At 35.6% G+C, this 15,248-nt stretch overlaps 1 protein-coding gene across 1 annotated transcript; it reads left to right on the top strand.

Annotated features, from left to right (window-relative positions):
- The first annotated feature begins 511 nt into the window (after nt 1–511).
- LOC113715608 (uncharacterized) lies at nt 512–2,363 on the top strand. The gene is made up of 5 exons (XM_072070899.1): nt 512–567; nt 1,013–1,253; nt 1,333–1,456; nt 1,647–1,756; nt 2,016–2,363. Exons 1-5 carry the CDS (start codon nt 512–514, stop codon nt 2,049–2,051), a joined length of 567 nt encoding a protein of 188 aa, XP_071927000.1. The 3' UTR covers nt 2,052–2,363.
- Nucleotides 2,364–15,248: the final 12,885 nt, after the last annotated feature.

The following is a 15,248-nucleotide window of genomic DNA, read 5'->3' as shown; positions in this document are numbered from 1 at the left end:
CTCTCTCTTTTTTTCCCCTTTCTCTTGGTTTTGGGTTAAAACCTTCATTGCATTGAATTTTTTTCACTTTTTTCAGGTTGCAGGTAGAATGATTTTTAATTTCTGGACTCTTATTCTCTGTCTAAGATAGAGTTGGAAGCGCAGAAGCATCTTCCGCAGCTTGCTCTGTTTTTTGCCCTTTCTAAGGTACTACCTTCTTTGTTCTGATGTGCTTTCCCATTTTTTCTATTTCCCTTGTTCAAGCTTTTGTGGATTGTCCCTTGTTCAAGCTTGTTCAAGCTTGTTCAAGCAACATCGTTAATACTCGCATATAGTTGGTTCACACCATTTTGAAAGACCTCCACCCCAGCCCACCGCGCATATCATATCACATATGTTGCCGGCAGCCAATCTCAATGAGTATTGCTTACAAATCAAACTGTACTTTGAGAAGAAATAGAGAGTTGGTCCGATCGATCAGCACTTCCCTTAATTCCCTTTGTTCAATTGTTGTTTTTAATTATTACATGCAATGCCTTTGGGTCTAAAAGTGAAAGTACATTCTTGCTTTTACAAGTACCGGCTAAAGTAAGAATATGTTTTATTATTATTGTTATTATTATTTTTAGTGATTAATACGGAACAAAATCAATTGGCAGAAAAGAAAACACAGAGGTAAATTTAGCAGCTTCATTTTATCTTGAGAATCAAGTTACTTGAACTCACTCCCATTCATTTCCATTCAGTCAGTCAACCTCCCCAATAAGTCCAACTCCCCAACCCCCTCCCGGCCAGAGTCTATTTAAAAAAAAAAAAAAATGGGGAGAGAGTTGGCGGGGAAGAAGCAAAAAATTGGGACCTTTGTAGTCAGTACCGTGCGATGATCTGATGAAATATACATATATCTTTTAACTTTTAAAGCTGTTAACTTGCAAACCTATTTTTGGTTGGTTAGCAGTAATTAGGCCTTATGTGAATCAATTTTTTTTTAAAAAGTGACATGTGAAACTAACTTGGCAATACAAATTTGTAGGTCATTCGCAGTTAAGGATGACATATTTTGCTTGTTTGAGGGAGCACTTGATAATCTAGGGAGTCTGAAGCAACAATACAGGCTTCCAAAGTCTTCAAATGAGGTGGTTTTGATGATTGAAGCATACAAGGCGCTTCGTGACAGGGCACGTTATCCTCCAAACCATGTTGTTGGCCACCCAGAAGGGAATTTTGCATTTATTGTCTTCGGCAAGGCCACCTCCACCTTGTTTGTGGCTACTGTGAGTGATCTTCGCATTTCCTTACCTACCGATTTGACTTAATTGAAATGTTTTAACAGTCTGGTTGGTGATGTTGTGACGGGATGAAAAGGCTAAGGTTCCTCTATATTGTGGAATCACTGCTGATGGATGGGTAGCATTTGCAGATGATGCTGACTTGCTTAAAGGTGCTTGTGGCAAGTCCCTTGCATCTTTCCCTCAAGGTAAATTTGATTCTTAGGCGCTCAATTCAGCCATCAAAGAATTGATTCTTAAATTAATGAATACATTAACTGCTTGTGTTAAGGAACACTAAAGTTCCTTTCTTTTTGTTAGTACATCTTTTCTTTCAAATTTCTTTGCTATGTTGAACAATTCCAATCTTGTAATGTGCGTTGATGTCTGTTTGTTCAGGTTCCTTCTTCTCCACAGCTTTGGGTGAACTGAGAAGCTATGAGAATCCAAAGAATAAGATCACTGCAATTCCAGCTAAAGAGGAAGAAATATGGGGAGCAAAGTTCATGGTAAACAGATGAGATTCTCTCTATGTTACCAGCCAAATAACACAGAAAAGAAAAAAAAATTGTGCAAACCATTTTTTTTTTTGAAATCCAGGAGCATATACTCAGTGAGGTCATTTGGTCCCTTATTAGGGGGATCTATTGGTCAAAGATGATTGTTTATCATGTGGGCTTGTCTTAAAATCATGGCTTAGATTCACTCTGGTTTGGTGATGCTGAAATTTGTTCTCTTTTGCAATATCTTTTTGGTGATATTTTCCAGGTGGAAGGGCCAGCAGTTTTTGCAGTCACAAAATAGAAGTTCATAATCTCCTCCGCCTGCAATGTGCAAGTTGCTAAAAGACAGGAAAACAGTGGAAGGGGATTGGAAAGGAAGGGGGTGATTTCTGGGACCATGTAAAATTTAGTGGAGCTGTCATTCCCTTAGTAGCCGATCATCTTCAACAAAGACCAACTAAACATAGAGCCAAAAATTGTACTCCTGTTCTAGCTCATGCAGGGAGTTGAAGGCCCATCTACAAAGGAGTAAAGAGACTACCTTGTATCAAATATTTATAGCTCCTTCTTTATGAATTAAAGGCTGCCGTGAGATGTTAGTGATTTGCTGCAACTTTGTCGGTTATTAGTAGCTCTAACAAAGTCTAATATGAGTAGCGGCAAATTCGATGCTTTATTATTATGGATTTTGCTTATCATGCCTTGATTTTCGATGCTTTATGAATCTTGTGTGTGTCTATCCTTTCATCCTTTTTTCTGCCTTTTGCTTTATATCCTCCTCCGATATTTTCCTTCCATATCATATGCTTGTCTTGGGCATCTTCTCTTTCTATACCTCCGCGCACCGCGCAGATTATACCTCCTAGTCCCAATATAAGGTTATATCGAACATTTTATATTTGTTCTATTGCTTTGCTTTTCTTTTGTTCCATTGCCTCGCAAAGCTCAGGAAGGGCATATACACAGTTGATTCCTTTTGGCAGGTTTTCCAAGAAAGAACATCTGACATTTTAATTGACGTAGGACCTATCCTATCCTATCTTAGCAGTTTCTGTGTCTTTCTCCACTGGAAACTTTGTGCTTGTGAATTTCAAGTATGAATGACTGACTATTTCTTTCTTTTTACTTTCCTACTAGATTCTTAATTTAATGTACCTAATGAAGCAGATTACTGTACAGAAGATTGAAGGAAAACAAAGGAGCTTAACAAACTATAGGTCAATATTTGTGGTGAATGGCTTGATTGAGTTTGTGTTAGGGAGATATATAATCAAAATTAAATAAACCTCCATAGCGTGTTCGTTGATTAGAATTGAGCTTTTTTATTTCTAATGCAATTGTAAGTTTAAATCCTATGGTTGGTCATACATATGATTATCTTTTGAATTAGGAAAGTAGCGAATGGTCGTACTTTAATTATCAAGATAGTCAAGAAAAGCATTTCAGAAGTTAATACTTTGGCTAGAGCTCCATTATTATTAATTTAATTTTACTTAATTTTTGTATGTTTATTTTGTGTTTAAATTAATTAGTTGGTTTAATCTCCAAAATCCCTCCTTTCTATTAATTATTTTGAAAGAAATAAATAATTTTAATCCCTGTTGGTACGATATGTTTACCACTGAGCTCTAATTTTATTATTGTGAAAGAGGTATTTTATTTTCATTGGCTGACTGTCAAAATGTCAAATATATTGGACTCTATCTTCTTGCAAACGTGACATTTGGATGTTACAAAACAATGGGAAGCTAATTACATACTAGCCAGCAACAACTATTATCCTTCTCTAGCAATAACTGACAACATACATGTATACAGGACAATGCTATAGTGACTATAGTTATGGTATGAAATTAGGATAATTTATTATTGTAGGTTTCTATTAACTTTAGCGACACATCAAGTTTTTTAGCGTCTTTTTAAATATTGTATTAAAATAATTAATATTAATATTAGTAAGTTTTTAATTGTAAGATTAAAATTAGGTAACTGGTTCAACAGGTAATCAAATAGTTATTAAAAGTGTTTTTATCTATCATATCATGTCAAAACAGTTTCGTTACCATAACGATTGTTACTTCAGACTTTTCCATATAACTTAGAAGGCAGCTCAACAGCTACTATTCTAAAGTTATGGTTACATAACTATTGAAACCGTTGATATTCAAAAGAAAAAATTTTCGAGTCCAACGGCAAATTAATGGACCAAAAATTTGACCACCTCTTATTGATAGGGGATTCTGGATTGGGATAATTGCACTCACAACAAGTGGACACCTTCAATTGTAATTAAGTTTGAATAAGAAATTGGAGAAATGAGCTTTTAGTTAAGAATATAGAATTGGCAACCAGAAGAGGTAAAACTAGTGCTACACAAGTTCGAAATTGGTACATGAAGACATCCAAGAAGGCATTTTCATGCCAATGATCAATAGACTGACATCTGCTAGTCTAATCTGTTCCACCGCCCCGACAGGGCCTAATCAGGCTTCTAACGAAACTAGCTGCACCATTTGCAGTGGCCTGCTTTGGTTTGAGCATATATATGATCGGTGTTCAACACCAAATGTCGGAAATTTCAAATGAGATTTTAACTTGGTCCAAGTTCTGTCCACTTCATATTAATTCGTCCATGGTCCATAAATTGACATGATATCTTTCACTTGAAATATAACAATAAAGTAAAGAAAGGCAACAATTTAAGATGCTCAATTTTGCTGAAAAAATACCTTCCCCATTAGTGGGGCAACTTCTCGATTTCTTCACTGGAAATATCGATAAGCGAAGCTAGCAGTGTTAGGACGATAAGAAACATTGTTGGCATTGAAGGCCACAAAATCTGACCGGTAACAGTGCTTAGAAAGTGGAGGATAAAAACCACCATGCCATTTAATGCCAACATCTCTTTTAGCACATTTGAAAGACTTGGATTAGGTTCTTGGAATCTCAGTCTTCAATTTCCTATATGTCTCAAAAAACCCTTCGGTATTTGAATTTGTCTTCCACAGGAATTTCAAATACTATCCCCCTTGGTTATTCAACTCAACAACAGGATTCGTGTCTCTTTCTCACAATCAACTTCATGGTAAGAGTTCAACATCTCTGAAATTGTTGAAAGATTATATATTTATGATAGTCAAACAGATTCAATGGTCCACTAGCACAATCAATTTCTCATTCTCTGAAACAATTAGACCTTTCAATCTATTTGTTTTCAGGAGGTATTTCTCACTTTTTGTGTGAAATGAAGAATGGAAAATCAGGCCTTGCAATTCTAGATCTTAAAAAGAATTCTTTATCAAGAGAAATTCCTGATTGTTAGATGAATTACGCACACATAACATACATCAGTTTGAAGAGCAATAAATTCATTGGAAATATTGCAAGGTCATTGTTTTCTTTCGAATATCTGTCTCATTTGGACTTAGGCAGAAACACCCTCACTGGTTCGATAGCTTTGACTTTGTAAATCATAAAGAAATTTGCTTAACATAAGTTCCTAGTCAATAATATTTACTTTACAGTACTCCCATGAGTGGGATTGCTGTTGATTTTGCATGACATAAACATAGAACTCTACAAGTACAATTTTACCTGTATAAGTATTGAAGTGATGCCATTTCAACAAGAGTTTGAGTATACTTTTGTAGATGATTGTGAAACTAGGATTAGCATGTGGCTAAAATAGCTCTAATTAAAGCTCATATTAACCTCTTGAGAAAAGAAGACAATAATTAATTGTGTTGTGTTTTCGTCTTTGACATATAAGAGTTATAGTTCAATTTAAGAACTCTAACAACTCCATTAAAAATTTAAATCACCTACACCAGTTGGAAGTTTAAATCAAGAGATACTTCTAATTATGCTTAAGATTCATCAGTTAAAGTTGTATTATTGAAGACTCCATGGGTTAAGATACATAAGTTTTGCAAATTAGTGGGGAATTATTGAGTAGTTTGCCAAAACTATGCAAATCTGTCAAAGTGGATGTTCGTGGGCCAAACTAAATGTTTTGAAGTCCGAACTGTGTCAAGATTTAATGATAGCTCTCTAGACACTATGCCCGTTTGGACTCAAATGTTTGGCCATTCCTACTCCGGTACTTGTATCCGCTATATAAAATACAGTAATAACTCTTCAAACACCCTCTTTTAACATCTATAACGAGGATTCAATCAAAATTGATGTACGATTTTTACACTTTCTTTTGAGAAATCAAGAGAACAGTTTTATTATATCCTGTAGAAGATTGTCTTTATTGTTGGAGCAAATTCATCACAAGGATAGTGATTCTTTGACATCTTAAAGCAAAGTAGGCGGAGTGTCTTTCTAACATGCAAAAAATTTAATCATGATAAATTTAATGTGCGATCTTTCCTTTGTCTCTTTTCTTATCTTCATATGCTCTTTTCTTCTTAGTTTTTACCTCTTATTTGGAGATTCAGCCAATTGCTCTCTATTTTCTTAGGAAACATCACTTCCCTTTTATGAATTGGATCGGGTCGATTATATGACCCGAATGTGCTGGATAAAATAAATTCCCTTTTCTTTTTAAATATATTTTATTTGAATTTCCATCCTTGCCCTTGGTCAATAGTACATGTTTTACATGATGCAAAAACTCTGATGGTTTTGTGGATTCTATCAATGTTTTTAATTAATTGGGACGGATTCAGTAGTTTGGGGACTTAAGTGTCCCATTTTGAAATTTAGGGATTGAAATGGGAAACTACAAATAGTTTAGGGGGTCAAAATGAAATTTATCCAAATATAATTCTTGGAAAATATTTTGTACCAATGATACAATGTTCATTATTTTTTTTCATGTGATGGGATGCTTCTTGTCCCAGGCGCTACCACCACTTCTTTCTGTAAAACAATGCCTGCCAATAACACAGATTAATAGCGGAATGGTCTCAATTCAAGAGTCAAGTACTCGAAATGAGAAAATGAGTTATCATATGTGAATTCTTCATTTTTTCGTATGCATTCCCAATTCATGGAACTTTCTATTCGCCAATGCTGTATTTCAAGAAGATCCCTATTTTTACTTGTGTAATGGTAGCCATTGATCTTAGAAAGTGTCTTTTACTCGTTTCAACCTCTGGTGCTCATTTTCTTCTGAGTTGTCTACCGTTTACTTTGATTGCTAATCTGGTTAATATTTCTTGTTTTGTTCATTTTTCCCATATTCCAAATCTGATTGAATACTGCAGTGCTGCAGATATTAGTTATGAATTTGTTGTCATTGCAAATTACAGAGCCACCAGGCCCATAGCTGAATGCATCTCTAATTTCTAGTCATTTGTACATCAAAAATTCTGAGATTGATTAACTCAATATGCATCACATACTCATGTAGTCAGTCAACTGTTTATGCGAAATTGCGGCAACATATGACAGGTCGTCGGCCTGTACAATAATAAAACCTGCTCAAACTAAAAGTAATTTCTGTAGATAGCGGTGAGTAAGGTCGAATCCACAAGGATTGGGAGTAATTGTTTCTTTTCAAATTCACAGTGACAATGGGGTGTTTTTATATCAGGAGTGACAATTTAAGCAATTCAACTAAAAGTAAAATAATCAAAATAAAATAGCCAACTAGAAATTAAATAACAATTTACTAAAATCAAATAAGTGATAATTAAGGATCTAGCCAAGGAATAATTTCAGCAATGGTTCACCTAATTGATCATTGAAACAAAGGCAATTCCAATTATTTACCAATAAATAGGTTATAACTGCCAAACAAGCGATGACAATCAACCCCTCCTTACTGTGTCGGTGATTAAGGTACGCCCGTTAATCACTACTCTAATTGAGAAAATAATCTTAGGTACGCCCGTAAGATTTAATTTCCCAATTGCTTTACGTATTAGAGGAGCCCTATTCTAATCAAATAACACACTACTAGGGTTATTTTAGATTAGTCCGCGTATTCCTTTGACACAAACCCAATCATGCCAGTTATCACTATTTTGAGACAATTAAACAATTACGGATTTAACGTCCCAATTGACAATAGATTATCAAATTAACTAATTATCCGGATCCAAGACAATCAATCAATTAAACAATCACAAGCACTGTAACCAGGGAATATGCGAATACCAATAAATAAAAGAAAAAGGTAAAATTAAATCAATCTCATAATTTTAGGCGAGTCAAAGCATCCGTTGCTCCTTGATTAGAAAAAAGGGTTTAGCTCATTATTGATGAAAAAATCCCATACAAAATTGCATAAATAGTTGCGATGTACATTCTCCCAATTAGGGAAGAAAAAACGGTGGAAAACCGAATAATGGAAAAAAAGACTACTTGGTCAAAAAAAATGATGACCCCTTATTTCTACCCTAAGTGTAACATACGTGGACTCAAAACCACTAAAGGACAAAATTGTCCAAAGCCCAAGAGAAGTCTTCTGCTACTCCCCGTACCTATTGAATTACTAATCTATTCTAATGCTTGGCTCTCATGTGTGGCAGCCCACTAGGAGAGAAACGACTCCAGCCTTTTGTGCTTCTTTTTTGAATGTTGTCTTCCGCAAATTACCCAAAAAGACTTGTGTCTCCTTGTTCCAAAATATCCCTGAAGATCTTCCATTTGAATTATTTCCCGATGACTGTCAAATTGGTCTTGATTGTGATATTTTTATTCTACTCCCTGAAATAAATGTAAATTACGAAAAGTGAGTATAATCTAATAATTAATCCACATCAGGTCAGATAATAGGGAAAATTAATAATAAAATAAATAATGAAATTGTAACCGATCAATTCCCCCTACACCTAAACCATGCTTGTCCTCAAGCATGAGAACAACAAACAAACACCAATATGTGATAGTGGCTATTGCTCTATCCACCAAATTGCCAAGATACCAAGAAAAATAATAATCAAGCATCAATGGTCAAGTCCAAAAAACATCACTCCGATTAGCTTTTAAACCATAAACTCTTCCAATTTCAGGTTAACTAATCTAAGAAAAAGGAGTGGTCGCTCAACATTTATCAGCAAATGGTCCAACTATTAACCAAAATCTCAACATTAAATCCATAAATCGGCAAGCTGACTTTTATCACACATTAACACAACCATCACTTTTTTTTCATTTTTTTCATTTTTTTTTCAATAGTAACACGAGACTTAGTCTTATAGCCATGGGAGCCTTTTAACGCAAACTCTGACATTTGTCAGATGAAAGAACTCGGTTACTCAGGTTCTATCGCCACGTGACCACGTACTTATAGCATTTACTACTTTTTGACGAGAGAATCGACACTTTAGGTGAAAATCCCCGGTTACTCGGTAGTAGCAACTAGCGGAGTACAGTCAACTCTTATTTATACTCATATAGTACGATAACTACAAAACAACACAATAGTAACAACAGCCAGTCTCAAATTTTCAAACATGGAGAACTAAAGTTAATAATCGGACCAATTCACATGAAAAAATCAACAATTATTTCCTATGCCTAGAATAGTTAACCAAAAAATAAAAGAGTCAAGCAATTACTGATATTCACCAAAAAGAAGTCCCTAAACTAAACCACATTAACTTGATACCCTTTTATTATTAAAACTTGGCAATAGTAGAATTACAGACAACAATCCAACATCAAACTTCGGTATTCATTAAAAAAAGAAAGTAAACGAAGACTAGACAAATAACAAACTAAAAATAAAAGAAGAACATCTGAAAATTAAAAACTAGAAAAAACTAGCACAGCTGTACTCCCCACACCTAAATCCTACATTGTCCTCAATGGAGGGATTAAAGCAATTAAAGCGAAGAGGACAACGAAACTTCCCTCTCGAGTGGCTACAAGGCAGGCGGGGACGGTGGAGGGAAACCGATGTAGTGGAAGTACGCGCCCAAGTTCTGAGACATCATAACTCAATTCAACCAGCAAATGCAAGACTCTGTACACCCAAAATCTCAACAAATGGCTCCAGTTGGCCAGTTAATGTCTTAACTCAGAATCAGCAATTTCAACAATAATAGCTTAGAAATTTGACAATAATAACTCGGCCAACCAAATAGAGGTACTCAATTGAGATCCAATTACCCCACCAGTACCACTGGTGCAAATCACAATCCAAAACCAAAGAAATTGCTAGAGCATAGCAAAGTAGTAGTAGAGCAATAGCGCCAAGTATGTAGTCACCCACCAGCAAAGAAAGATTACCCAAAGAAAAATACCAACAAGATAAGTATTCAACCCCGACCACTGAAGTCAACAATCAGCCAAAAAAGGACTTCGAGCAGCTTGACAACCACATGCACAAATAAAACAATCGAAAGCACAGACAATGGTCCCCAAATTAGCAATATGAACCAATCGCCAGAATGTCCCCAATAATGCAATTAGTGATCACCAATCTCACAAAGTAAATCACGCGGCACAGGGCCCCAATTCAATAGGCAATATCAGAAATAATTGAACCAAAACCTCAGTAATCGAAACACTGGCAGAGATGCCTTCCAATGATCAATAGACAAATGCAAAATTTCAACCCACCAAAAATTTCATCAAATGACTCCAGTTGGACAGTTAATCGCACAAGCAACACCAAACAATATCAAAGACTTGGAATTGGAGTTCGAATACCTTCACCACTGGAAGCTGCCAAATAATCGCTGTGACAGAGAATGATGTTGGCGGCCAAAGGACAGCTAGTGGTGGCAGCGTGCGTGCGAGGGTGGGATCGACGGCGGTGACTTGACTAGGTGGCCACGTGGGTAGCCCGCGAAGAAGTTGAGCGCGCAAGGGAGAGAGCCGTGAGGGGGAAAGAATGGGCGGCGTGCGCGGGCTAGGTGGGCAAAGAGAGAGAGAGAGATGCGGCGATGTGGATCGAAGAAATGGCGGTCAAACGGAGAGTGGCGGCGCACGGCAACAGAGGAGATGGTGGCGGATCGATTGGCGCGGCGGACAAAGGTTTTGCATCGAGCAAGAGGAAGAAACAAGGGAGAAGAGAGAAAGAAGAAAGAAAATGAAAGAATAAGAAAGAAAGAAAGAAAAAGAAAGAAAAGAAGAAAAAGAAAAAGAAAGAGAAATTATTTTTATTTTTTTAAAAAAAATTACACTTTGAAAATCTAAGCTACGGTGAAACAAAAATTTTATTTTTTAAATTTTTTTTTTTGAAAATTTTTTCTCATTGGCAAATTTTATTTTCGAGATTCAAAAGCAGAGATTAACCGACAATCAACAACCGTTCTTGAGTTTTTTAAATACTTATCTCTCCCGCGAACGTGACGTGGGCATGCCATGAAGGCATGGAAGGAGGAGCTTTCTAGGTGACTGGACGCGGGCACGTCATGAGGGCAAGAACCCTTCTGACCGTGAACTCTCCATGTGACTTGACGCGGGCACGTCAAGGAGATCGAAACCCTTTTTACCAAGCACCAGGAGATCGCAATGTGTCACGCGCCCAGTTGGCGCGGGCGCGTCATGTCAAAGAGATACCTATGAATCATCAAAAACGAAAATTGAAACCATAAATCAGTCAAATCCAAGAAAAAATATATTTAAACTAACGAACAAAAAATAAACAAATAACTAAAAGAAATTGGGTTGCCTCCCAATGAGCGCATTTTTTTAATGTTTTTGGCTAGACATTGTCATATTTGTTCAGGGAGGATAAAATCTTGTGGCTCGTTTCAATGCTTCATCCTCTATATAGTCCGATAGCCCTCGTAAATAGAGTAATCTTTGAGCACACGAGCTACGGTCTTCCTTGGACTAATAAATGGTGTCAAACAAGTCAACGATAATTTGAATTCTCCATTCATTCCTCCCTCACTTGCATTTATTGGTTCAAGATATCTTGCCATGATCACTCTTAATTTATTCCTGTCATGAAATTTAAAATTTTCTGGTATAATAAAGTCAATTTCATTAGCAGGAATTGAACAATAAGAGTCAGGAGAATATTGATGAAGGAATGGATGAGATGTCACCGCATTTAAAGATTGTTCATTGGATTCATTCACTTGAACGAGTTGATACTGGGGTCTCATTTCTTGCACTTCAACTTCCTTTTCAACTGTAGCTTTAGATCTGTTTTTTTGAAACTCTTGCAGTTTCATGTCATTTGGCCGGACAATTGCACTCTCATCTTCCTCAAGGTTGGTATTGGTTTGTGCAGGCAATTCTTCAAGGTGAGAAGCCAATCGCGTTATCCTGGATGTCAATAGATGTACTTGATCTGCTATCTCGGATGTCAATAGTTGCACTTGATCCACCATCGCTTGCATCTCCTGTTGAAATCGATATGAATTAACAATTAGTAATTCAATCATTTCTTCAAGAGACATACCTGACACGGAGGATGATTGCTGAGACTCTTGCTGTTGAAAATTCATTGGCCCGGTCGCATAATTAAAATTGAAATTATCCCACCCTCCTTGATCATACCTGTTTGGGTAAGGGTCATACCACGTTTGAAATCGAGGTGAAAAATCTCCAAAAGTATCAATTGGAGTACTTAGATTATCTTGAAATGTGGGGTATATGTTGGTTGAATAACTTGAGGCAAAATAAGTTTCACAATTTGCAGCAGCCCATTGATCATTAGGAAAAACACGAGTCTCATAACCCCATTCAGGAATAAAGTCCAGTCTATCATCAAAATATAGAATGTTAGCAGCCATAAACTATATAAAAAAACAGAAAAATAAATAAAAAAATGAAAACAAGATGAAATAAAAAAGAAACAAATAACTAGCCCCAATCCCCGGCAACGGCGTAAAAAATTGACAGGTTGTTGGCCTGTGCAATAATAAAACCTACTCAAACTAAAAGTAATTTTTGTAGATAGCGATGAGTAGGGTCGAATCCACAGGGATTGGGAGTAATTGTTTCTTTTCAAATTCACAGTGACAAGGGGGTGTTTTTATATCAGGGGTGACAATTTAAGCAATTCAACTAAAAGTAAAATAATAAAAATAAAATAGCCAACTAGAAATTAAATAACAATTTACTAAAATCAAATGAATGATAATTAAGGATCTAGCCAAGGAATAATTTCAGCAATGGTTCACCTAATTGATCATTGAAACAAAGGCAATTCCAATTATTTACTAATAAATAGGTTATAACTGCCAAACAAGCGATGACAATCAACCCCTCCTTACTGTGTCGGTGATTAAGGTACGCCCGTTAATCACTACTCTAATTGAGAAATAATCTTAGGTACGCCCGTAAGATTTAATTTCCCAATTGCTTTACGTATTAGAGGAGTCCTATTCTAACCAAATAACACACTACCAGGGTTATTTTAAATTAACCCGCGTATTCCCCTGACACAAACCCAATCATGCCAGTTATCACTATTTTGAGACAATTAAATAATTACGGATTTAACGTTCTAATTGACAATAGATTATCAAATTAATTAATTATCCGGATCCAAGACAATCAATTAATTAAATAATCATAAGTACTGTAACCAAGGAATATACGAATACCAATAAATAAAAGAAAAAGGTAAAATTAAATCGATCTCATAATTTTAGGCGAGTCAAAGCCTCCGTTACTCCTTGATTAGAAAAAGGGGTTTAGCTCATTATTGATGAAAAAATCCCATACAAAACTGCATAAATAGTTGCGACGTACATTCTCCCAATTAAGGAGGAAAAAAAGGTGGAAAACCGAATAATGGAAAAAAAGACTACTTGGTCAAAAAAAATGATGACCCCTTATTTCTACCCTAAGTGTAACATACGTGGACTCAAAACCACTAAAGGACAAAATTGTCCAAAGCCCAAGAAAAGTCTTCTGCTACTCCCTGTACCTATTGAATTACTAATCTATTCTAATGCTCGGCTCTCATGTGCGGTGGCCCACCAGGAGAGAAACGACTCCAACCTTTTGTGCTTCTTTTTTGAATGTTGTCTTCCGCAAATTACTAAAAAAGACTTGTGTCTCCTTGTTCCAAAATATCCCTGAAGACCTTCCATTTGAATTCTTTCCCGATGACTGTTAAATTGGCCTTGATTGTGATATTTTTATTCTACTCCCTGAAATAAATGTAAATTACGAAAAGTGAGTAAAATCTAATAATAAATCCACATCAGGTCAGGTAAAAGGAAAAATTAATAATAAAATAAATAATGAAATTGTAACCGATCAAATTCTGAGATTGATTAACTCAATATGCATCACATACTCATGTAGTCAGTCAACTGTTTATGCGAAATTGCGGCAACATATGATTACGCTTCTGAGGTTCATTACGAGAAAAACAAATCTAAGCCTTCTGATATAGCATGCTTGGGTTCAGGAATTCTTCATCTATATTGTTAATACTTTATTTAGAATTCTAATTAGGGTAGATTTCTATATTTTTATTTATTTTTAATTAATAATATTAGTATTAGTATTAAATGTGTCAATAAGGATCCTAAATGCATCAGACACGTAGTTGATTTTGTTTAAAACTTTACATATTATTTTCTTTAGGGCTTTTGTAAAAAGAATTTCCTCCTAATAATTCAAATATTGTTGGTTTTATCAAATTGTTGAGAAATTTCTCTTATTTTTATGAATCTTGATTTATTGCTGGGTTTTGTTCGTGTAATGATTGTCATTTGAAAGGTGTTCATGAAACCCCTTCTATTTTTATGCTTTCGCTACCGCATTAATCACGCATGTAAACCTAGATTAACACAGCTTCTCTTGATAAAGTTTCAAGTGGAAGAAGGAAAAGTCTTACAATATTTATCAGCACCATGCCCCACCATCTTCCCTCCCCACCACATACACAAAAAATTTCACGTGAAAGAAGGAAAATTCTTGCTATATTTATCTGTACCATGCCCCACCATCCCTCTCCACCACACAAGCAAAAAAGAGATCCTTGCAGGCAGCGTGTATGCAAAAGAAGAGAATCTTGATGGCAATGTGTTATAGTTGTTAGATCACACGAAAGTTGCATAAATTTGAATTTGGATTTTTTTCCAAACATATTACTACAAACATATATATAGTCAATCATTTATTTATTTATTTATATTTATAGTTATATGGTTTTGTTTTTCCAATCGGCATGGATATTCGTTACACAATCCCAATTATTATATGTTTTGCATTTAAGCACTCTTTCAAATTAATTATACTTTTTAAAAAACCACATGAGACTCCTTTCACCAGATATTCAACAGGTAACAATTAGTCAAACCATATATGTCTCTGGTCTCATAAGTTGGAATTTGTCCAATCCAACTGGTTGGTCTAGTTCTTCCCCTTTTTGGTGTAAAATCGTCCAAATCGGTTGTAAATTTAAATTTAGGGCAAAAATCCTCAGCGGCCACTAAACTATTGGTCAGATCATGTTTTGGCCATCAAACTATTTTTCGTTAGTAATTGGCCACTAAACAACTTAATCAGTAAATCCGTGACCATTTAGTCGATAATTGCTCTTAATATGTGAAATTAGCTGTATACGTGGCAAAGTGCAGGGTAATTTTGTCCAATAATTATGCGATCCTATTTC

This window comes from Coffea arabica, chromosome 11c (assembly GCF_036785885.1).
Source record: "Coffea arabica cultivar ET-39 chromosome 11c, Coffea Arabica ET-39 HiFi, whole genome shotgun sequence".
NCBI classification, from domain to species: domain Eukaryota; kingdom Viridiplantae; phylum Streptophyta; class Magnoliopsida; order Gentianales; family Rubiaceae; genus Coffea; species Coffea arabica.
The sequence above is the reverse complement of the archived record's forward strand: the minus strand, read 5'-3'. Positions and strand labels throughout refer to the sequence as shown.